This window comes from Fomitopsis serialis (genome assembly GCF_022376445.1).
Source record: "Fomitopsis serialis strain Sig1Antser10 chromosome Unknown B0H18scaffold_20, whole genome shotgun sequence".
Classification (NCBI taxonomy): domain Eukaryota; kingdom Fungi; phylum Basidiomycota; class Agaricomycetes; order Polyporales; family Fomitopsidaceae; genus Fomitopsis; species Fomitopsis serialis.
Window position 1 is genome coordinate 463,983 of NW_025954980.1, and position 21,110 is coordinate 485,092.

Below are 21,110 nucleotides of genomic sequence, written 5' to 3' on the forward strand. Positions count from 1 at the left end.
GTAGACCCGGGACAATTAAGAAGATAATGAACAGGCAAGATTATACGGGTATTATCCAAGAATAATAGATGCTAAACGTTGCGGCCCAACTGATCTAATGCTTTACCTTGAAGACTCGCTCCCCATACGCAGGGCCCTGCGCACCGAATAGGTGGCGGTTGACATACTCGTTGCGGAGCATGCCCCGCGGGTCGACCTCCTCAAGCACCCTGATGAAATCATCGAAGCGCGGGTACAGCTTGCGCAGGTCGTCGGGCCGGAATGGTGCGCCTTCGCCCAGTGCGGCCGGCCCCCGTAGCGAATCATGATACGCTCGTAACGCTCGAAGAGCTTTCTGTACGGTACGCTCAAGCCGTACGGCCTGCGGAAGTAAAGTCCGACGACTGCCCGTCAGCAATCACCTCGGAGAAGCACAAGACGCCCACGTACTTGTACTGCACGATACCAATCCAGCATGCCTGCCGCCGTGCTCGGACTTAGCCAGACGTCGTCCGCTTGGTGAACCGAATCTCGATCGGGAAATGGGGGCGCAGGCCATTGGGGTTCGCATGTTCCTCATCCAGCCATGTCTGCATCTCCTGGAGGCACGCCCGTGCGTGGGCGTATGGGATGGCCCACTCCGTGGTGTATTGCGGATACTAGAAAGGGACGGAGTCGCCGTCAATTGGAAATGCAGGTGGACAGGTAGGATCAAAACCCACCTTGCAGTCCACATTGAAAATGCGATAGCTGTCGTCCACTGCCACTGTGTAATCGGACACCAGCCACGCGCCGAAACGTCCGATCAACGGGTTGAGCGACGTGATGAATCGTCCCAGGAAAAAGAGGAATTGGAGTAGGTGGTAGCTGATCAACGAGTGCCAGAGCCAAGTGCTAACGGGCTTCTTGGGCTGTAATGGCCCAGTCAGCCATGGAGCGCGCGGCGGAGCGTGAAGACTGGCGCACCTCATTCGACCGGTTTGCTGCGCTCACGCGCACCACACGAGCAGCGGGGAACCACCAAAACCTGACATGCTCCGCGGAATGAACGAGGTCGTCGAACTTGTCGAGCACTTGGTCGAATGGAAGCGTCTCCTGCGTCTCCTTCAGGCGGAACGCCCGTTCGACCTCAAGCTTGACTTCCAGAATGAGGCCTGTGCTGCCCAGTCCACACAGAGACGCCATGAACAGATCCGGTCTGTCCTCGCGGGAACAACGGACGCGCGAGCCATCCGGCAAGAGCAGCAGGAGGGATAGCACATGGGTGGATAGAACCTTGTAGTCGATGCCGCTACCATGGGTCGACGTCGTGACCATTCCTGCGAGCGTCTGGTCGGATATTGAACCTAGATTCGTCATGGCGAGCCCGTGGGCGTCGAGGGCGGCGTGGACAGCATTGAGGGTGACGCCGCCCTGTGCGACGACGTAGCGCTTCTCGGTGTTGACCTGGAGAGGGGACAGAGAGAGCGGTCAGCGCGTGCGCGGCGGTGCCTGAGGACGGAGAGATCTAAGCGCAGCTGCTCCGGATCGCAGCACGGGGATCTCCCCTGGGATGACGAGCGCGGAAACGGGGGCGAGCAGGCCAGATAAAGAAGCAGAGAACCCACCTCGATGATCTCGTTCAGCTTCTCGGTCCGTAGCATGTAGCCGGTCGTGCAGGCAAGATCGCTCGGGCTGTGGCCGACGCCTGTGGCACGGACCGTCTTCCCCTCGCGACGGGCGAGCTCGAAGATGAGCTCGCACTGGTACTCGGTTTCGGGCTCGAAGACGGCGAGCGGGCGGCAGAGATAGCTGAGGCCCCAGTTGATGAACGTCGCGCGGGGGTGGTGCTGGGGACGGTGGCGGGCTCGAGGAGGGCGTAGAGGGTGTGGAGGGGGATGGCGGACAGGCGTGTGGAGGCGGCCATGGCGGAGAGGCCTGGCTGAGTCGGAGGACGTGAGGGCCATAGGAGAGGAACAAAGGACTTATATACGAGGGAAATTAAATGAGGTTGGTGGCCAGCCTCGCGATCGGTCGATTGCTCAGCCGCACTGGCAGGCAACAGTCGGACTCGCCCGAGCCGTTGCGGTGGCAAACGCCGCACGTCCCCTGTCCGCGGCTGGCAGTCCTAGTCATCGTCCGTTATGTCTTAGTCCAGCTCGCTCGAGCCACAAGAACGCCCGATCTCCCTCCAGCTGTTCCGGCATTCCCGCTGGCGCCCTGTCTGCCCACAGGCCCGACGGAACTAGAAGGTGCGGCGGAGCGGTCACGCTCCGGGAGCTGTGGGCGTGCTGCTTGGCCCACGCAGTCCTCGCATGCGACAGACAGGACGCGCCGCCGTGACGATACCGGATGAGGCTGGCGAAGCAGCATCGAATCGAAGGCGGAAGCCAGGAACCGCGATGCATACGCACCGGCGGGGTAACCAGGGAAAATGTCTTCCGTGCGGTGCAGATGAAACTTTGCACGAACTGATAAGACCCGATGGCGCAATTTCGGATTATTTTCCGGCCAAAATGCTCGCGATGGCTTGCTCGAAGCCGCACACGCCAGGCTACGCCAGGGAGGATCGAACGCACTCACCATCTGCCAACACGCCGCCGGGCGAACAGATGGCACGTCATGCAGCGGTCTGCGCGCATGAAGTCTCTCTCCGAGTCCTACACGCGGCCCCAGAAACATGGCCCCTTCGCGCTCGCCGTCCCCTGCGTAACGCTGAAGAGGTCCCCGCAAAGCGGTGCTGGCCGCGCTCGACGGGGTCTATAGGTCGACAGCAGTAGCTAGACGCAAGGTCGGTCTGCGGCGTGGACAGACGGATGCCCTTTCGCAGAGACACGTGCAGGCGCTTCCACACTCAACGCCTGCTGCATCGTCCGAATCAGCGGACCTCTGACCAAACCACCACCGCTATCCGGACATCCGCGCCGGCGGCCTCGCAGACGTCTGGCATTTTGAAGCTTGTCGCAAATACACACGCGCAGCCAGATTCGGGAGAAGGCGACTCTTCAAGCCCGCTCAATTGCGAGGCAAGCGCTGCAGTGCTTGAACTGGCAGTGGGACTGCCGAAGCGCGCAGGTGATCATCGGTGTTCCCTACGACTTTCTCTCTTCGCCGCTCGAAAGTGAACGGTGGCCGAACGCTGACGAACGGGCTCTGGAACATATGGTTGCAGAAACACCTACATATATCCGTCAAACCCGAGCGGCGATTCACGGGCAGAAGAGCGGCTGTCGGAACAACGACAGCGCCACAGCCCCCACCACAACGACAGCTTTCACGATCTAATCAAGCGCAGACTGGTGAGCGCATCTCAGGGTCCGGATACGAGGCTGAATATCACTGACAGTGGCAACTTACGCTGAGAGTGTCCTACATACGCAAACGCTCGGTCACAGCTTCGTAGCGTCGGCGTCCCGTGTCTTGTCTCCCGCGCACCCTCGAAATACCATATGAAATAAGGCCTGTGACTCCAGGATTGGAAACGAGCTTCTTGACACATTGCACATCGGAGGCCTTGGAAGACGACAAGACGCGCCGTCCTAGGAGCGAGGCTATGCCCGAGCTAGGACGCGGCGCGGCGCGGCCCCTCAAGACATGCTGCAGCGCCGGCCATCCCCATTTACATCTCTGACGTCGGAGAGGCAACGCAAGGATCCTCGTGCTTCGGAAACGACTATCCCAAGCCTTGATCGTTCCGGGCATCAAACCGTAGCCGCTCTCTCGTCTCTTGGCCGTAGCCTAATCCCGCTAGATGCGATTGCGCTCGTTGCCGTAACTCTGCACCAGATCTTGATACACCTGGCAAAAAGGCAATAGACACACGGTCCAGAAGACAGGGACCCCCGCCGGCATCATGCGCTCCCTTCGTGCGCACTAGCCTCGAATATGTAACTGCGTTCATACAGTCGCCGACAGTGCAACGCGCCCGATATTCAAACTCTGCGTTCTTGGAGACTGTCACGGAACAAGGGGCGCACCGCGGGGCAATATCTGATGCACGAGGAGATGCGGCTTGCCTGCCCTCTGGCACCGGGGCCTACCGGGACGTTGTCTGCGATGGTCCATGGATAAGCATATGGAGTTGCTCAGCACCAGAACATCGGCGTGCTTGCCGCGAGCGATGGTATCCGGGTGTCGCTTAATTTCCGCGCACCCTACCGGTCCAGCGTATCAAGAATGCGGGAAGCCAAGCGTATATAGCAACACCCATGTGAGCTCATCGCGTCCAACACCATCACACCGACGCTAGTCGTAGCCTACGAGTACTTCGGCGTCGTATCAGCGGCATGGCACGAGACGGCGCCTGCCGTCCGTCGAGATCTCCTGGACTTACAGCTCGATCATGGACAAAGCTGTGCTCGCTCCGGGATGCGGTCAGACCCAGTCCGGGCAGCTTAGCGCCACGTGTGCGACCCTTACCTATAATGCACTCCGCACGCCGAAGACAGAATGGGCCCGATCGCCATGGAAGGCAGACAACGTCACGTAAAGCCGCAGCCCGGGAGCCCACAAGAGAGAAGCGGGATCGCAATCGGCCTCCGGTAAGTACGTACGTGTATGACTGTCAAGGCGAACCTAGCTTGCGTAGGATCTGTGCCTCGTCACACTGCTGACCCCCTGCGCGTGCGGGCTCCCCGCATCACGCAGATGTTCATCCGTCACGGAGACCCTGAATTGTATAGATGACTCCCACCTTGGTCCGCAACCAAGGGTATAGTCCAAAGTCCAGACGCTGTCAGAGGAGAGATCGCATGTATACGCACGTCCCAGATCTCAACGCTGGAGATCATCCATGGTATTCAAACCTAGCTGAGCGAGGCGCTATCTTGCCACGATACCCGATCTCTTGGGATGCTCCTCACGCGGCATCTAGTTCGGCTCGTCATTACGGTTGGTCGCTTTACAATACATGTATTACGGTAGACAGTATCGATGCGAATGGGATCGAGCGCCATTGTAACCTGTCAAACCGATGGTCGTGGTATGTATTTCGGGATCAAGGACACGCAATAATGGTAATCTATCGGTGGTGCGTAAATATCGGAAGGCAACACATACCATACGGGACTGTGGCCCGTTCCGACCTCGCATGTGACGTCAGGTTCCTGCGGAGTGGTAGCAATTACAGCGGTCGCGTACCATGCCCCTTCCAGCAGCCTTATTCCTGCGCCACTAGCGTCGGCGCGTGCGGCAGCGCAACAATATGCATGATGGAGCGGCCGTCGCTCATTGCCGAAATCGAACGGCCTGCGATTCGCCACTACATGGCCCGCCGAGCGGAGTGGGCTAGAAGCCAGCAACTGGCCAAGTGCTGCTCGTGCGATCCTTACCAGCTGCGACGATCAGGGTCCCTGGTTTGATCCGAATCGGTCCCGCGTGGATGGGAGGCGCGGACATGAGCGGATGCCGCCGGGCGGACAGTAGCGTCGCCGCTGGCCCTGCTCGACGAGGCCGACGGTGGATCTCGACTCAAGTACTCAATGTCCGTCGGTCCGGCGTCCAAGCCTGCTACCCGTGAGTCGCGCCGCGAAACGACCAATGATCACGTACCATGGCACGGAAATACAAATGCACGTATGCCGTGAAGCTTTCCGCTCTGCACTGCCGCCAGGACCACCGCTGCACGCGGGCGCGGCGTGGCAGCGGTTGAGAAGGATGCCACCCCCAAGTCTATTGAGAACCCGTTCCGCGCTGGTCGCGGCAATTTGGAAAGCTGACAGGAATGACCCTGGTGAGTAATGCCCGGGAACATGTCCACCAATGGCGTCGGCTGGCTATACGCCGTGATTCATACTGTCGAAGAATGAATGTTTGGCGATCGCAAGCTGCCGACAAGATACCTGTCAGGCAAGGTTAGTCAAAATGTTCAAGACCTCATGCACTGCTGGAGATGATTGGGCGTTCTCGCACCTGTGGCTGGATATATCATGCTGTAAGCGAGCCGACAGTGATTGAGACTATTCGACGTCGCCGGCACTGAACTTGTTTGGTTAAGTGCTTTACGAAGTGACATCCAATTTAGCGTGTACTCCTGGCGAATAGCGGTCATTTTCAGGCACAGAATCGGGGGCGTCGAAGTGACTACTTGGGTGATTGACCGATGTTAGTTATTTTTACACGACATGTCACGTACAGCTTATACGGCAGGAAATTCACCTCTGGAGTGGCATGAATGTTGCGAAGCATTCTAGCTAGCCATCGGCGGACGAGAGACAATTGTCGTTGTGGGGCCGACTTGACCCGCGTTTCATGTCGAATCGTGCCCCAGAAAGACACCGGAGAGTTGCGGGTTGGGATTTGTGCGAAGGGTGAGCATCAGATCGAGTACTAGCCAGGCTAAGCCAGCTCAGTTGCCAGCTGAATGGAAGCGAGCGTCGGAGATGTGTCCCCAGCCGCGGAGATCCACGCATACGACACGAGGCTCCCAGCTTTTACACAGATAACTTACTGCGAGCCGTCCGACAGCACATCTGTGCTTCGGAGAATATTCAATAAATCAACGGCCTAGCGGTGATGAAAACCGAGCCACACGAGACACACAATTACCGCAGCGAAGAGTCGGAAAAATGCGCCACATCGTAAGAATTGATCATGGGCGAATGATGAATTAAAAATTACGACGTTCGGGCTGGTGTGAACGTGTCGCCCGGGAACTTGGTGTGAACCAGAAGTGCGAGACCTGGGCGCGCACACCAATATCAGTGTCGTAAACACCGCCGAAGTCATAAGCGGCAGCGCGTGTTCCGACAGAGACCATCGAAGGTCTTCCAGGAGAACGAGTGGCGAGCGTTGTCTCGTTCCCAGAATCGCCCACCGGCTCCACAAAAGCAGACGTGCATACCGCGAATAGCGCATGTGTCCGTTAAGCTGTGTCCTAGGACAAGGCGGAGAAATCATGGTGATCAGATGAAAAGAGACCGCAGTGAAAATCGATATGGCGTATCGCCATGAGGGCGGTCGCGTTCGCATATGCCGTTAGTGCATGTCTACATCGAGACCGCAGGCTGGTCTATGATGCGCGCATATGTCCTTCTACTGGATCCACCACGATGTCATCACTTGACGAGACACGGACTGATCATAATCTTGGGGCGTGATGCGGGGTGTGTTGGCTAGCGGATGAAATAGAAGACATACAGGGCAGTCGTAAGGAATGCCCACATATAGACGGGCATGTCGATGCAGAAACCCAGCATCCTTCTGAGCAGAGAACAGCTTACCGGACGCGTTATAAACAGAAGGAAGCTCACGCAACCTGAGCATCATGAATTATGAATGCGGCGCATCCCGGTCACGCCTATGATTCCTGTAGCAACGATGCGGAACGTAAGACAGAACACCGGACATGGCCTGTAGCTCACATGGACGTGGAAGCGCTGCGTCATCTTGCAGGCATCTTCAACGTGTTCCGGGTCTTGTCCAGTTGTCCGCCATTCCACTGGCAGTTTGCTTACCCGAGTTGTCGTACCGTGGTTTACGACTTGAATAGATGCAGCACTCAAGCTGCCGTTTGAGTTCCTTTGACGTTGGAGACACTATTACGCGGATGTACGAGAGGAGACTGCTGCGAAGGCGATGGGCGTACATAACCTCCATGCAGTGTGGCGGACTCGGAGGCGAGTCGGAAGGGCGTGAAGTCAGACTCACTCAGCGCGTTGACCAGATAAGTAGCGTCTTACGTAATACCGTAGGCACGCGTTCCGGCGCTCCGACGGTTCTTGACTTCTGACCACCATGGCCACACTCAGCCAGGCCAGACAGCAGCTGCAACGCGTCGCCGCAAAATGGCCAGCTGACCCCTTTCGCCCGAATCTGCAGCTCAGGAATCTCCTGGAGTCTCTGGCGAACCATCCAAATCTCACCGCGCAGGCTGTTACGGCCGCCCGTGCGCTCCAAGATGACCACTTCCTCCGCAAGGTAGGTTGAGCTTCAGTCGAGTCACCACGTCGCCATCGTGCACATTTGAAAATCGCCGTTTCCTCGCAGTATCCGTTGTCAGATAGAATCCTGAAGCCGGCTTCTACGCCGCAGTATTACACACGGTTGGTCGAAGGCTACGAGAAAAGCGCGAAAGGTATCGGCAGGCCTTGGTGGAAGAGATTCTTCGGGATATGGTAGTGAGAGGTCGGTCAACAACCGAAACGTCCGAGCTCTCCGCTAATATCAGACTCCTCGCTGCTTTGACCAGACGCGACTTGCCGCTTCACATGACATCTGCGTAGAAACAGGATGCGTGGCAATGTCAATCGCAATGCCGTTTGATCTCCCGCGCCGCGAACACCGACCTGCGGTCTAGCACAGGGTGTAGATGCGACGCACAAGCTCGGCCACCCTAGACTATGATTATCGTTGTCTCGGAGATTCGGACGTGGTTCGCGGAGGTTTCTGAATTTAGTTGCTGACACCTCCAAGAGCCGTCTTTAGACGCAAAGCTGTAATGACAAGTGTGCATGGATCGTAATATTCCCAGCGGCTGGTAAGCGATTCACTTCTCGAAGGTGTCGTGTGAGACCAGCTATCGCCAGTTCTATTTCCTGGATCCCACTGACGCACACTGTCTGTTCACCAGTAGCAAGGCCAGCGCACATATGGCCGCCGTCAATGCCGCGGTCATCCGAGGTTTTCACAGATCGTCGGTGGTCTCAGTACAAATCGCGTAAGGATCTTCCCATAACTCAATCTTCCAGGATCTCGTCCGCTCCTTCTCTTGCCTGCGTTCACACATCGTCAGTCACTTCTCCTGACAGAAACACGAGAGGGCGGTGCATGTCGATGAAACGCACCTTCTCTACCAGCTTCCGGCGCTTCTCCCGTGCCTTCCTCTGTACCTTCACGTATCTACCCAGCGGCGACTCGTACACTTTGACGCTGTTCTCCCATGCCTCCACCTCCGTCATACGGCTCGGAGTAAAGGCCACGCCCTTGCGCTTCTGTTCCGCCCACTTTGAACTCTCCTCAATGCGCTCGGCCAGGACCTTGGCTACCCCGGCCTCCTTCGCCTTCCACGGGGACGCCTTCGCACCCTTGATCGCTTTTCTGAGCATCATCACAAGCGGCACAACCGTCTCCGGGAACGCGATGCTCGCGTGGACGGGCCCGCTGGCTAGGTATTCTGCCAGGAGATAGCTCGCCTCCTCCGCGAGACCTTCGTTGTACACGCGTGTCTTGAGATATTGTTGGGGGCCCGGATGTTCGTGTCGAAGTCGAAGTGCCGGAGTGTCGAGGCCTTCGGCTTCGACGACGAGCTCATGGTTGATGTAAGGATCGGAAGGAGGGACGGCACGAGGGGCACATACGTGCGGGTGTGCTCGGTCAGGTGCAGAATCGAGCGTATGATGTGGAAGTGGAATGGGAATGAACGCGAGTTGCGGATCAGTCTATGGACGTGAGGTTAGCCATGAACATGCGGGCTACTGGGATACGACTGACTTCATGGCACCTAGCGATACTTGGACGAAAGGGTAGATGAGAGCCTTTAGCTCGCTTTCCTTGCCATTCCGCTCTGTTTGAGCTTGCGTGTCGCACGCCCGAGCCAGAACAAGTGCCCAGAAGTCCACGCAGTGCACATATTGCCAGTTATACACTTGCTTGTACGCTTCCTGTACGCGCGGTTAATATATCAACCAATTGTTGAGCGTACGAGCCGACGTACCTTGCTCTTGACTTTCATGCTGTTACGCAGATGAATAGCAAGTTGCCGGATGTATCCGAAGGCGTGCTGATACGCCGCTGCATGGTCCATGCAGTACAACTCCGATGCAGAGTTCTTCATCAGGTTGATCGACGGCAGCGTATGCACGCTAGTCGACTTGCACGAGCGCACCAGGGTGAGGTACGTGTTCTGCATGCAACTTGAGCTCGCATGTCACGGTGGTAGACAAAACGACTTGCCTTGAGCACCAAATCCATGATAGACGCATCGGTTGCGGATGCCAATTTGCGAATAGCCAAGAATGCTGCTATCCGGACACTGTCTTCCGCGCTAGACCACAGGTCGAGGCACGCCTGTCCAGTGTGGTTTTCGGTACGATGTAGAAGGCTATGACGGGACGTGGACTCACCTTGAGGTAAACTTTGACGGCTTTGCGACTGCCCATGACGTACGGCAAGAGCTTGGAGCTCTCCGAGACAGCCATGCGTAACATCTCCGTATCACTGAGTTGTGATATGAGGTGTACGGCATTGTAGAAGTACGACAGGATGAGCTTCTGGAGTGTCTTCCATTTCGGTGTCTGCGTAGGGCCCTTCCTGCACGCAGAATGAGTACACCGTGTCGGACGAGAATCAGTGAAGCACGGACAGCTTGCCGTTGGGAGTAGCCTTACACGGGCAATGGTGATCCAAGATAATGGGCGTATACCTCAACGTCGTGACCACGAGCTTGTTGTATACTAGCAAAGGTGTCAGATCACAGGTGCCGTGGAGATCAAAACGCTCTTACTTGAGGGACTGTCGATGGTCCACGCGAGATCCTGATCTTCCTCGTTCATGTGCGCCGCGGAACGGAATGCAATAAGCAGTCGCCTTAGGGCTCGTAATGATCGCTGCTGTTCGAACAGTTGGATTATTGGCGTTCTCACTGCACAGACAGACGCACCTCCAGGAGAGCTTTTTGCCACCTCCGCAATATCTCCTTCGTCAGAACGGGTGCCTTTGCCTCCGGCGGCAGCTCCTCGTCTACGTCTTCTTCGAACTCTACATCGTTTTCGGCGCCGTCAGGGTCAAACTGCAGCAGCTCGCGATCATTTTCTTGGAGGTACTTGAAGAACTCCGGGTCCTTCTCTGCTAGCGTCGAGAGCTCAAGCATATGTGTCCGCCCTTCGCCTTAACGCAACCTCAGTAACCATTCCATCACGAGAGCTACCTGAACTCACCATCGAGGTCGTCCACAGATGCGAACGACTCGTTATCCCCGATGTCCTCGTCGTCGCTCTCGCCTTCGCTGACGTCGGACATTGGAGCATCCTCCTAGCGTAGCATAAACAAGACGGCGATAGAAGCAACCGTATGACCCGCACCTGTTCGTCCTCTTCACCCTCCATGAAGCCACCGCCAAGGAAGTCGTCGACAGACATTCCCTTTGATCTGTGTCCATGAGGAATAGGTGCTGCTAAGCGGCGATGTACTTACTGAGTTTGGCCCTCATCGTCTGAAACGTCGTCCTCAGGCTTATCCTGCGGCAGCTCCTTGCCCCTGCCCTTGCCTGCTTTACGTTTTTCCGCTTTCTTTCTGATGTCTCGCTGCTTGCGCCTCGTCTGAATCGTCTTCTTGAGCTGTCCGCTAGCCGCAAATTTTCGCGTTGCTTTCGCAGCCTTTTTTCCCATGTCGAAGATGGTTAACTCGAAGCAGAAAGAGTAGGGGCGGCGAGGTAGTTTCCGGTTGCTCAAGCAGGGAGCGCACAAGTGGCTGAGAGCAGAAATCTACAGATCTTGCCACGTGATATACATGGTGCTTCAGCGCATCGGGATTCGGTTCAAGGTTGGCAAACGCAGCTGCGACGGTGTCGAACCTAGCTGCGACGCGGCTCCGTTGACTCTTCAGAGCTTCCATCAAAGTCACAAGAAACTTACTCGAATTCGATAGACGAAAAGTCGAGATCTAGCTATCAGCAGGCGGTTTGTGCGCTGGATTGGTGAGTTCGATACCGTGACAACGTCCCGCACAGTGACTCTTAGCCTCCCCCCCTAGCCCTGGGTAAAGCTACCGGGTCTGCGTCTTGAGATTCAATGATATCTCCTCGGAACACACTTGTACTTTCGTCTTCGGCAATCCCTTCGTGCAAACATTTGCACTGACACTTGCTATCAACTCTCGTGTATTCTCGGAGGCGAATAATTTCCGTCGGTGCGCGCGAACCTACACAGCGGAATTATCTCTTCGGCGAGTCCCCTTTCTGAATTGCAAACCTACGGCATGTGTACCCGCAATTTCTGTGTTATGGCGATGATCCCCGTGTCCAGTCTGTGTATCTAAGGCGGCGGCGCGAAGGTACTGTCTGCATCACTCCTCGCATCTCAGCACCGTCACGCAAAGCTCAAGGAAACCATGCAGCTCCAGATTGCGACAGTGGTCGCCGCTATCCTGGCACCTCACGTATTAGCCCAGACACTTTACTCCGTGTCCTACGACTCGTCGTACGACGTGGCTAGCACTCCCACCGACTCCGTGGTATGCAGCGCCCAGCTCAACTCCGAGGGCTACGCGACCTACGGCTCCATCCCGACCTTCCCGTCTATCGGTGGTTTCTCGAACGTTACTGCGAACCCCGCGTATTGCGGCCAATGCGTCGTCCTCGAATACGCGGGCAACTTTGCGGGCGTGAAACTCATCAACTCGGCGGAGGGTTCGGAGTTGGTGCTCTCGGAGGAGGCTATGAACGCGTTGACGAACAATGTCACGATTCACCCGCGCGTCAATGCGCGTATTGTCCAGGGTCCGTACAACTGCTAGGAGTCGCGCATTCATCGTGAGTACTTCTGGAAATATAACCCTTATCTCTCTCGAGCTTACGCGTTGCATCCGGGACAGGTTTCACGAGGTCTGAAATATCGATCCGATTGTCAGTCTCTTCAATCGGCTGTGTGGGACTTGCTCAGTACATATTCTTGCCTCGTCCTTGTGCGTACCCGCTTCGGAACCTATCAAGATACCGTGATAATACATACTGTCATGTGCTCGTGCTGAGACTATCTTGCAGTGATGTGTTCTGCCTCGGCTGATACGTAGTGTTGGCGTACGAACTTCTCTGCTGTCTGGCAATGCTTATCACAGCTCTTGTAGGCCTCGCTCCTGTCGAATTTACGCCCTTGTTAGCCTAACCTGAAGTACAAGATCGGGGTGTCGTATCTAATTCCAGTCAAGTGCGTTGCACGCATCTACCTTGTCTGTGGCATCTGATAAGACGTCGTACACAGCCCTCTGCGGTGCAGACGCGCGTGTGGTCCAGCTTCCGACGATCCATCAGCCGGATAGACGCACGTCCCCGCAACATAAGACCGGGTACGCATCGTTCGACCCGCTTTCCGCATCGCTGTCGTCCTCACCCACTTACTGTTGCACTCCCCCGCTTCCCCAGTATCGTCTCCGCAACATGGGCTCTTGCCACAGTACGATCGCTCATGACGATCGTGCACTTGTCTCCGCCGGCGGACCCTCTGGACCGCCGTCCGCGGTGCCTGCGAGGATGCTGGATCCCGCTCTCGATATAGACGAGTTCAAGAGGTGAGTCACGATGGTTGAGATGTCGCGTCGACGAGTAATGATCGATCGATGATACTTTTCTCAAGGCTGCTCCCGGGAGCTTGTGGTCGTAAGTACTCACCAGAGTTCAGACACCTCATCCGTGTCGTCGCTTCATCCGCACTATCCGCATCCGTGTCGTCACTCCCTCCATGTCATCGCTTGTCCTACTGATATCACGATGTTTACGATAGACAACCTGCAACTCGCAAATGACCTGGGCTTGAAGCTCCAGGATTCGTACAACCAGACGAGAGACCTTACGTTTCTACGTAAGAGCGTTGCTGCCTTGCGAATGGCCGTCGAGCTTGCAGGGAGCCCTCAGACGAAGGCGAACTTGCTGAACAATGTTGCTGTGGCCTTGAGGCTTGAGTTCATGACCACGAGGTCTTTGTCAGTTATTGAGGAGGCCATTCAGACCTATGAGCAGGCTGTGGCGCTCATTGTAGATGGCCATGCCAATAAGCCCATGCTGCTGAACAACCTGGCCAATGCCTATTTGTCTCATTATGGAGTTTCCTCCCACATGGAGGATCTGGAGCAGGCCATCTCTACTGTTGAAGCTGCCATGGCCTTGACTCCTGAGGGTGATCCCCAGAGAGCTGATAGGATGGCTACCATTGGCAATTCCTATCTCACCTTGTTCATGAGGTCTCACAAGAGATCTGACATTGACAAGGCCATATCTTCACTGCAGGCTGCAGTGGACATTGCTCCAGATGAATACTATAAGAAGTCTGGCTTCCTAAATAACCTGGGTAATGCATACCAGCAATGCTTTGACAACTATGGGGATGTCTCAGACATTAGAAAGGGGATTAAGGTTTTGTGGCACATAACAAACCTTACCCCTGATGGTCATCCTGAAAAGCATATACAGCTAGGCAATCTAGGGGCAGCTTATCAGTCCCTGTTCACACATAGTCAGAATCTCTCTGACCTTGACCAAGCTGTCTCCCTGAAGCAAAAGGCTGTAGAGTTGTGTGTGAATGATGACTATAACAAGATGAAACACCTTAACAATCTTGCCAGTGCAATACAGCTGCGCTCTGTCCAGCAAAGCAGCACTTCAGACATGGTCACTGCTTTGGCTTTAAAGAGAGAGGCTGTCCAGATTGCTCCAGCAGGGAATCTCATTGAGAAATCAGCTCTATTCAGTACTTTGGCTATAATGCTGGAGGATCAGTATGAGCATACTCTGAGCTTCCCAGCCATTGAGGATGCAATTGCAACCCAAGAAAGAGCCATTGAGTACACTGCAGACTCACATGCAGATAGGGCTCTGCAGCTTGCAGTTCTTGGCAATGCATACAGGCTAAAGTTCCAGCATACAAACCAGCTTGCAGACATTGGGAAAGCCATCACCATCATGGAACAGGTCATTCACATGGTGCCCATTGATCATCCAAAAATGTCTATTTTTCTGCAAGTTTTGGGAACTGCTCTGAGTGATCAATTTGAACAGACTGGACAGTTAGCTGAGATTGAAAGAGCTGTGGAAGTTCTTGAGCTAGCTGTTCAGTGCACTGAGAAGGGGAGCATGAATGCCATGTTTCCATTGAGTAATCTAGGAGTGGCTCTTGAACATCGTTTTGAGCATGTAATGGAAGTGAAGGACATAGACAGAGCAATTCTGCTGAAGCAAACTGCTTTGAGCCTTATACCTAAAACTCATAAGCATGTTGCTGGACTGTTGAGTAATCTTGGAAATTCATTCCTGCTTAGATATGAGAGATTGGAGAATGCTACAGATATTGAGCAAGCAATCCAGTATCATCAGGAAGCAGTTGAGAAGACAGATGATAGCTCAGCACAGATGACCATAAGCCTCTCAAATCTTGGTGGTGCATACCAGTGCCATTACCAACATGCTAAAGATGTGACAGACTTGCAAGAGGCTATTTCTTGCTATCAGAGAGCTATTGCATATTCAGCAGATGGTTTGGCTAACATGGCAGCCCAACTGAACAACCATGGTACTGCATGTTTTGAATATGCTCAACACACTGGGCTTGTGTCTTATCTTGATGAAGGCATCATGAGTATGCAACAGGCAGTAGATCTTGTACCTGAAGGACATGCCATGAAGCCAGCATATCTGCGCAATCTGGCTAATGCATACTTTTATCACTATCAACAGGATGAGAAAAATGTCCTTCATGCTGAAAAGGCTATTGAGCTGTTGACCCATGCTGTCCATTTGACTCCTGAGCATCATGCCAGAAAGGTTGAATGTTATCATGATCTTGGCAACATGTTCTTTGTCCAATATCAGCACACTTTAGACAAGAATGATCTTCATTTTGCCATTGTTTACCATCATTCTGCTGCAACAGCCTTCACTGGTAGTATCACAACAAGGTTTGCAGCTGCAAAGATGTGGGCACATTGTGCACACCAAGATGCTTCTCTTCAGAATGAGTGTCTGGATGCCTATAGCTGGGCATGTAGCTTGCTTCCCCAGGTCATATGGCTTGGCCTGAACATGACTGAGCAATATGCACAGATCATCTCACTCAGTGACTTTGTGAATGAGGCAGCATCTATGGCCATCATATTGAATAAGCTTGAGATTGCTGTTGAGTGGCTAGAACAAGGAAGATCTGTAGTCTGGAATCAGCTTCTGCAACTCAGGGCATCATATCAGGACCTTGATGAACAGTACCCTGAGCTGGCCAAAGAGCTCAAATCTGTGGCCCAAGCACTGGAGAAAGCCAGCATGTCTAAGCCAGAGGCAGGAGTGGCACAGAGCCCTATATTTCTCCATGAAGCTGCTGCTCATCATCATCAACTTGCTCAAAGATGGGAAACTTTGTTGAGGGACATCCAAGCAAAGCCAGGATTTCACACTTTCCTTAAGCCCAAGTCCTTTGAAGAGATATACCCTGCATGCAAGAATGGCCCTATCATTATGGTCAATGTGCACAGAATGAGATGTGATGCTCTTGTCCTTGTTTGTGGTCAACAGGGTGTTCTCCATGTTCCTCTCAGTGCATTCAGCAATAAGATGGCCAGTGATTTCCAGTATGCATTACATGCCACAATACTGCAGAGTAATATTCAGCAGAGAGAAACAAGGCAAACTAGACAAGCAAAATTTGTCTCAGCTTCTGCTCAATCAGAGCATTCTCTCAGAGAAATTTTGGCTGAATTGTGGCATCATGTTGCATGGCCAATCATCCAGGCTTTAGGCCTTCAGGTAAGCTCAAATGCTGCTCATTGGTTATTGTGAATGTATCACTGAATATACCTATATAGTGTCTTCCTGATGAACAGAAACCCCATTGTTGGTGGTGTGTTACTGGACCACTTGCTATGCTCCCCATTCATGCAGCAGGGGTATATGAGTCCAGCCTCAGGCTTGATGACCAGGTCTCAAGTTATATGGTGTCATCATACACTCCTACCTTGACATCATTGGCAAACTCACTTCATGCAGCAGCTTCAGAATTCCAAGGGCTGCTGATGATAACCCAGCCTGAGACTCCAGGTCAAGCACCCTTGTATTTTGCAAATGAGGAGCAGTCTGTTGTCATGAGACATATGAACAAGTATGATCATGATCATGCTCTAAGCACCTACCTGAGTGGATCCAGAGCTACCATTGAGGCAGTCCTTGATGATATTTCAACTTGCAGTTGGATTCATCTAGCATGTCATGGGACACAGAACTTGAAAGAACCTATCAAAAGTGCCTTCTGTCTCCATGATGGCTTCCTAGAACTGTCAACTCTTATCACAAAGTCCATACCACATGCTGAGCTTGCATTTCTCTCAGCTTGTCAGACAGCTACTGGTACACCTGAGCTCTCAGAGGAAGCAGTTCATCTAGCAGCTGGCATGCTGTTTGCTGGATTCAAATCTGTCATTGCTACCATGTGGTCAATCAGGGATGAGGATGCCCCAGTCGTCACAAATGGGGTGTATTCTTACCTGTGCAAGGATCAGAGACCTCAAGGTACCATGTCTGCATTGGCTCTCCATATGGCTGTGAATAGGCTTAGGGAGGAGATTGGGACCATGGACAATGATGCTGCTCTACTTGCCTGGGTTCCTTTCATTCATGTAGGACTGTAGCCAAAGATGTAGTGTGTCTCTCGATATGTAATACTAGTGATGTCTCAATTTGCTGTGTTGATCATAACCGTTGAGGATGCCAGTGCAGGATATTCAAACGAGGCTGTAGGTGAATCAACATCGAATCAGACGTTCAAAGCTGCGATCGGGCTCACACGACAGGAATATTAAAGCTCGCGGATTGCATCGACGACGACTTCTTCCGCAGAGTTCGTATCGTCAGCACGGGCGAAGAGATCCCTCACCGCGTACCACAGATTGTCTAGTTTCTCTGCAAGGTGTCGGTCATCGTTCATGTAACACTGAACGGACACGAGTACGCACCACACAGCTTCATCATGAACATGATGTGGTGGGCCCGGGAATCCAACGATTGTGGAGGTACGTCCACTGGTCGTGTGGCTAGGCAGTCGCTGCATGGAGGTGTTTTCTCGGCGATGGTTGGTGTAGGTCGCTAAAATCCGCGCATGATACGTCCGCAACCCGCGCTTCCACAGAAATGAATGCATGAAGGCGTACATCGATCGAACAAGATCCCTCCTCCGCCTCCTCAACCATCCTCTGGATCTCATCATCCGTCGGCCTACTCTTCTCGTTGTGATTGAGACAGAGGCCGAGTGGCCGCTGGCGCGATACATCTGAGTCAGCGTCCACGCTACTCAGATTGCGACTGCGGCGACTCAACGAGCGCACCTGTCCTCATCCATCGCGGTGACCTGTAAGACGCCGTCCTCGTCCATGTCGAGCGTCAACACGATCTTCGGGACGCCAGCCGACGCGGACGCGATGTCTGTGAGCTCGAAGGAAACAGGTGACGGTTGTCCTCCGCGCGGAAGTGATCTCCTTCGTACACTTTGATCGTGACAGACGTTTGATTGTCTGCGCTGTCGAGAACTGACCGAGCTTATGTCAGAAAATCAGCCCACAGATGATCGTGAGTGGGATTCAGACAGGTTTCGTCTCCTCGTGGGCAGAACAGTGTTCCGAGACACGACCGGGACTGTGCGCCCGCCGTCTGCCTCAACGCCAACAGAGAGAGGCGCAATGGACATGGCCAATATGCATGAGTTGTCGCTCCAACCAATTCCAGAGATGATGGCAGCTGTAACTGCCGCCCCAGACACGATCACTTCGTCGGGCTCCATTCCGGGGATGACCAGCGGTTCCTTGTTCATGTGCGATGTGACGAGCTGGCGGATGTACTGGTCGGGAGGCGCCGCCGATCAGGAGGATCTAGCAAGTATTAGGTGACGACTCTGGACTGGGACGAGGCCAAAACTTAGCGGACATACGCGATCACAGTATCCTTCGTCCTGTTTGCTTCTTGGAGCACTCTGTCGATGTATTCGACGGTTCGATTGAAGAGATCCCACTGAGCGCCTCGAACTGGGTCCTTGTCAACGTTTCTTCGATCGGAGGAACATCTTGCGAGACCTCGATGCGGATGGAGGTATTGTCTGTGCTTGAGAGCGCCTCCTTCGCCTGCTGGGCTGTCCATCTGAGTGTTGCATCCTCGCCGCGTCTCTACCACGTCCTCCCCAACATCGCCGCATGCTTCTGCACCCAATACCCAACCAGCCGCTCGTCGAACTCCCGCCCCCCAACATCCGAGTTACTCGAGATCGCTAGGATCTCGAAGACACCATCATCCACGCTAAGCAGGGTGACGTCCAACGACCCCCCGCCGAGGTCGACCACAAGCGCAGCAGATTCCCCGCTCTTCTGGTCGAGGCCGTAGGCAATGGCGGCGGCTTCAGGCTCGTCCACCACTCGGAGAACGAACAAGTTCGCGAGGGACGCGGCGTACCTGATGGCGTGGCGCTGGGCGTCGTTGTAGTCTGGTAGCGCAAGCGTGAAAAGCAATGATGGACGAGAGGAGGGACGGGACGTACAGGCAGGGACAGTCAGCACGGCGTCAGTGACGCTCGATCCGAGATAGGCCTCCGCGCTAGCTTTTATGGAGGCTAGCATTGTCGCAGTGAGGGATTCTGGTGTCTGTAACAAGCAACATGTGTGTGAAGATTAGCGGTGGGTTAATGGGCGGGAGCGCTACTCACAAACTCATGCATCGTCCCGTTCTGCTCTACCCGGAGGACGGGCTTTCCCTCACGTTCCAAACCCGGAAACGGCCAGCGCCCGATGACTCGTTGCACGTCTGGGTCGTCGTACTTGCTCCCGAGAAGGACATTGAAGTCGGAGATGTGGTCGTGGAGAGTGTCGACCGGGTCGTATACCCTACGATCGACGTGCATCATCAGAGTGCGGACGCGGTGAGAGCACATGCACCAGAGGATAAAGCGTACTGTGGCAGCCCGTCGACGAAGTGAACGAGGGAGCGCGTCGCTCGCTGGCCAAAAGAGTTCGGGATGGCTTGTACGCTGCCGTTCTGATGTACGCTGCGCGTTGAGTTAGGCTCGTACGGCCATAATGAGAGGGAGCTAATACTCACGCCACACGGCTGTATCTGCGCAAGAACCAGAGTGAGGACGAATGCAGAGGATCACCATTGTTACTGGCCACTCACGTTGCTCCGATATCTTCGGCGAGGCGGATGTGTAAGCTATGTCTCCCTCCGGAGAATCTGTGCAAGACTGACCTATGCCAATGACGGCGCCATAGGATAGCGTGGTTGGATCCGCGGCCTCTGTTCGCGCGTTTGCCATGGGAGAACAGAGTAGTGCGCATGCTACCAACAGGAGGAGCTTGAAGGCCAGTGAGACTCCGAATGGCCGCCGTGGTTGCGTTCGGGCCCGCCTTCGAGCTCGCGTTACGATGGGCAGACGGCGGCTTGTTCGACGAAGAACAGACATGGTCGAGTAGGGATAACGACACGATATGTTGGCAAGCTTCAGCGCGGGGAATGGTCTCCATCCATCATACTAGGTATGTTATATGTACCGACGCAGCGCGCGCGCGTGTGTACGTGTAGTCAAGTCGTGGTTCGATGGCCTTGCGTCCTGCAATGAGTAGCCACGTCAGTGCTGCCACTATCAATACTCTGCTGTGACGTGCCGTCTTGAACGCGCGATACACGTCAGCTACCACCATGATGGTCACAGCGTACGATTCGTCCGACGCGACGCCTGCATGCGCTAATAAGGTATCCAGAGCGCGTACGCGGGATGAGAAGTTGATACATAGACTTGACACAGACCAGACCTGAGGGGGAGCGACGTGAGTCGAGACTCGAGGACGAGGACGAGTCGACGCCACTTGAAGTTGACAGAGTCACATGCACCGTCGGGAATTCCCATTCGTGGACAGGAATGAGTCGGACTAGCGCCGACATCTGTCTTGCGCAATATCGCGCATTCCTCCGCCATGTGTTAGTACTATCCGCTATATACATTAATAGAGCGACCGTAGTCGGAAAATACTGTGATACCCTTCTCCATCACCATGCATTTTCAAGATGTTTGCGCTCAACTTGAACCTTTGCTTCAAGTTGCAATTAACTGAATACAGACAGCTTCTGTTCTGCCAGCTGCCTACCTCTGCCTAGAACCGGGCGGGAAGTCAACTAACAAAGAAGCATCGAAGATGTTCTAACCGAAGTATTGAAACGATGCACGTCGTCGACACTCCGATCGCCCGCTGCCAATCCCAGTCACGGTGCTTCTATTCGAGTTTTCGGTACGCCATAATCCGGCTCCGACACCTACGCGCATACATATATAAGGAGATCGCTGCTACCCAACTGCAACCTCGTCGTGTCCCCGCTGGCACGCTCTCTCTCAGACTAGTTCAAGTAGATTCGACCGAACAGTATGCAAGAGCAGTATGCCGGGACAGAGGGTCGTCAAAGCACGTCTCCTAAGGATCCGCAAGTTGCGTGC

General features: G+C 54.3%; 7 protein-coding genes across 7 annotated transcripts; 4 read left to right on the top strand and 3 right to left on the bottom strand.

The window, feature by feature from the left end:
• Positions 1 to 94: 94 nt before the first annotated feature.
• On the bottom strand, positions 95 to 1,925 carry B0H18DRAFT_1084222 (L-gulonolactone/D-arabinono-1,4-lactone oxidase; the record flags this gene model as incomplete). The annotated part of the gene is made up of 7 exons (XM_048031764.1): positions 95 to 270; positions 312 to 361; positions 505 to 638; positions 702 to 890; positions 946 to 1,425; positions 1,587 to 1,808; positions 1,866 to 1,925. The coding sequence occupies 7 exons, from the start codon at positions 1,923 to 1,925 to the stop codon at positions 95 to 97; spliced, it is 1,311 nt and encodes a 436-aa protein (XP_047895472.1).
• Positions 1,926 to 2,273: 348 nt separating this feature from the next.
• On the top strand, positions 2,274 to 3,589 carry B0H18DRAFT_953634 (uncharacterized protein; the record flags this gene model as incomplete). Its single annotated transcript, XM_048042200.1, has 5 exons — positions 2,274 to 2,695; positions 2,725 to 2,749; positions 2,841 to 3,033; positions 3,081 to 3,257; positions 3,432 to 3,589. The coding sequence occupies 5 exons, from the start codon at positions 2,274 to 2,276 to the stop codon at positions 3,587 to 3,589; spliced, it is 975 nt and encodes a 324-aa protein (XP_047895473.1).
• A 251-nt stretch (positions 3,590 to 3,840) lies between these two features.
• B0H18DRAFT_1153581 (uncharacterized protein) lies at positions 3,841 to 5,675 on the top strand (the record flags this gene model as incomplete). Its single annotated transcript, XM_048035747.1, has 5 exons — positions 3,841 to 4,499; positions 4,641 to 4,939; positions 5,006 to 5,275; positions 5,305 to 5,472; positions 5,570 to 5,675. The coding sequence occupies exons 1-5, from the start codon at positions 4,245 to 4,247 to the stop codon at positions 5,673 to 5,675; spliced, it is 1,098 nt and encodes a 365-aa protein (XP_047895474.1). The 5' UTR covers positions 3,841 to 4,244.
• Positions 5,676 to 7,692: 2,017 nt separating this feature from the next.
• Positions 7,693 to 8,076, top strand: B0H18DRAFT_873875 (uncharacterized protein; the record flags this gene model as incomplete). The annotated part of the gene is made up of 2 exons (XM_048040321.1): positions 7,693 to 7,875; positions 7,945 to 8,076. 2 exons carry the CDS (start codon positions 7,693 to 7,695, stop codon positions 8,074 to 8,076), a joined length of 315 nt encoding a protein of 104 aa, XP_047895475.1.
• A 557-nt stretch (positions 8,077 to 8,633) lies between these two features.
• Positions 8,634 to 11,282, bottom strand: B0H18DRAFT_1084224 (Noc2-domain-containing protein; the record flags this gene model as incomplete). Its single annotated transcript, XM_048031765.1, has 13 exons — positions 8,634 to 8,669; positions 8,742 to 9,084; positions 9,117 to 9,335; positions 9,388 to 9,557; positions 9,611 to 9,799; positions 9,850 to 9,963; positions 10,020 to 10,206; positions 10,259 to 10,349; positions 10,400 to 10,505; positions 10,556 to 10,782; positions 10,833 to 10,926; positions 10,977 to 11,043; positions 11,089 to 11,282. The coding sequence occupies 13 exons, from the start codon at positions 11,280 to 11,282 to the stop codon at positions 8,634 to 8,636; spliced, it is 2,037 nt and encodes a 678-aa protein (XP_047895476.1).
• Positions 11,283 to 12,003: 721 nt separating this feature from the next.
• Positions 12,004 to 17,377, top strand: B0H18DRAFT_1153591 (CHAT domain-containing protein; the record flags this gene model as incomplete). The annotated part of the gene is made up of 6 exons (XM_048035748.1): positions 12,004 to 12,391; positions 12,873 to 12,957; positions 13,066 to 13,179; positions 13,245 to 13,267; positions 13,392 to 16,396; positions 16,456 to 17,377. The coding sequence occupies 6 exons, from the start codon at positions 12,004 to 12,006 to the stop codon at positions 17,272 to 17,274; spliced, it is 4,434 nt and encodes a 1,477-aa protein (XP_047895477.1). The 3' UTR covers positions 17,275 to 17,377.
• Positions 16,945 to 20,434, bottom strand: B0H18DRAFT_997724 (Hsp70 protein-domain-containing protein). The gene is made up of 16 exons (XM_048045463.1): positions 20,287 to 20,434; positions 19,867 to 20,231; positions 19,724 to 19,738; positions 19,578 to 19,670; positions 19,332 to 19,509; positions 19,167 to 19,269; positions 18,818 to 19,112; positions 18,648 to 18,772; positions 18,575 to 18,606; positions 18,226 to 18,476; positions 18,091 to 18,158; positions 17,968 to 18,064; positions 17,794 to 17,857; positions 17,599 to 17,728; positions 17,466 to 17,545; positions 16,945 to 17,377 (listed from the first exon to the last, which is right to left on the bottom strand). The coding sequence occupies exons 2-16, from the start codon at positions 20,082 to 20,084 to the stop codon at positions 17,336 to 17,338; spliced, it is 1,791 nt and encodes a 596-aa protein (XP_047895478.1). The 5' UTR covers positions 20,085 to 20,231; positions 20,287 to 20,434; the 3' UTR covers positions 16,945 to 17,335.
• Positions 20,435 to 21,110: the final 676 nt, after the last annotated feature.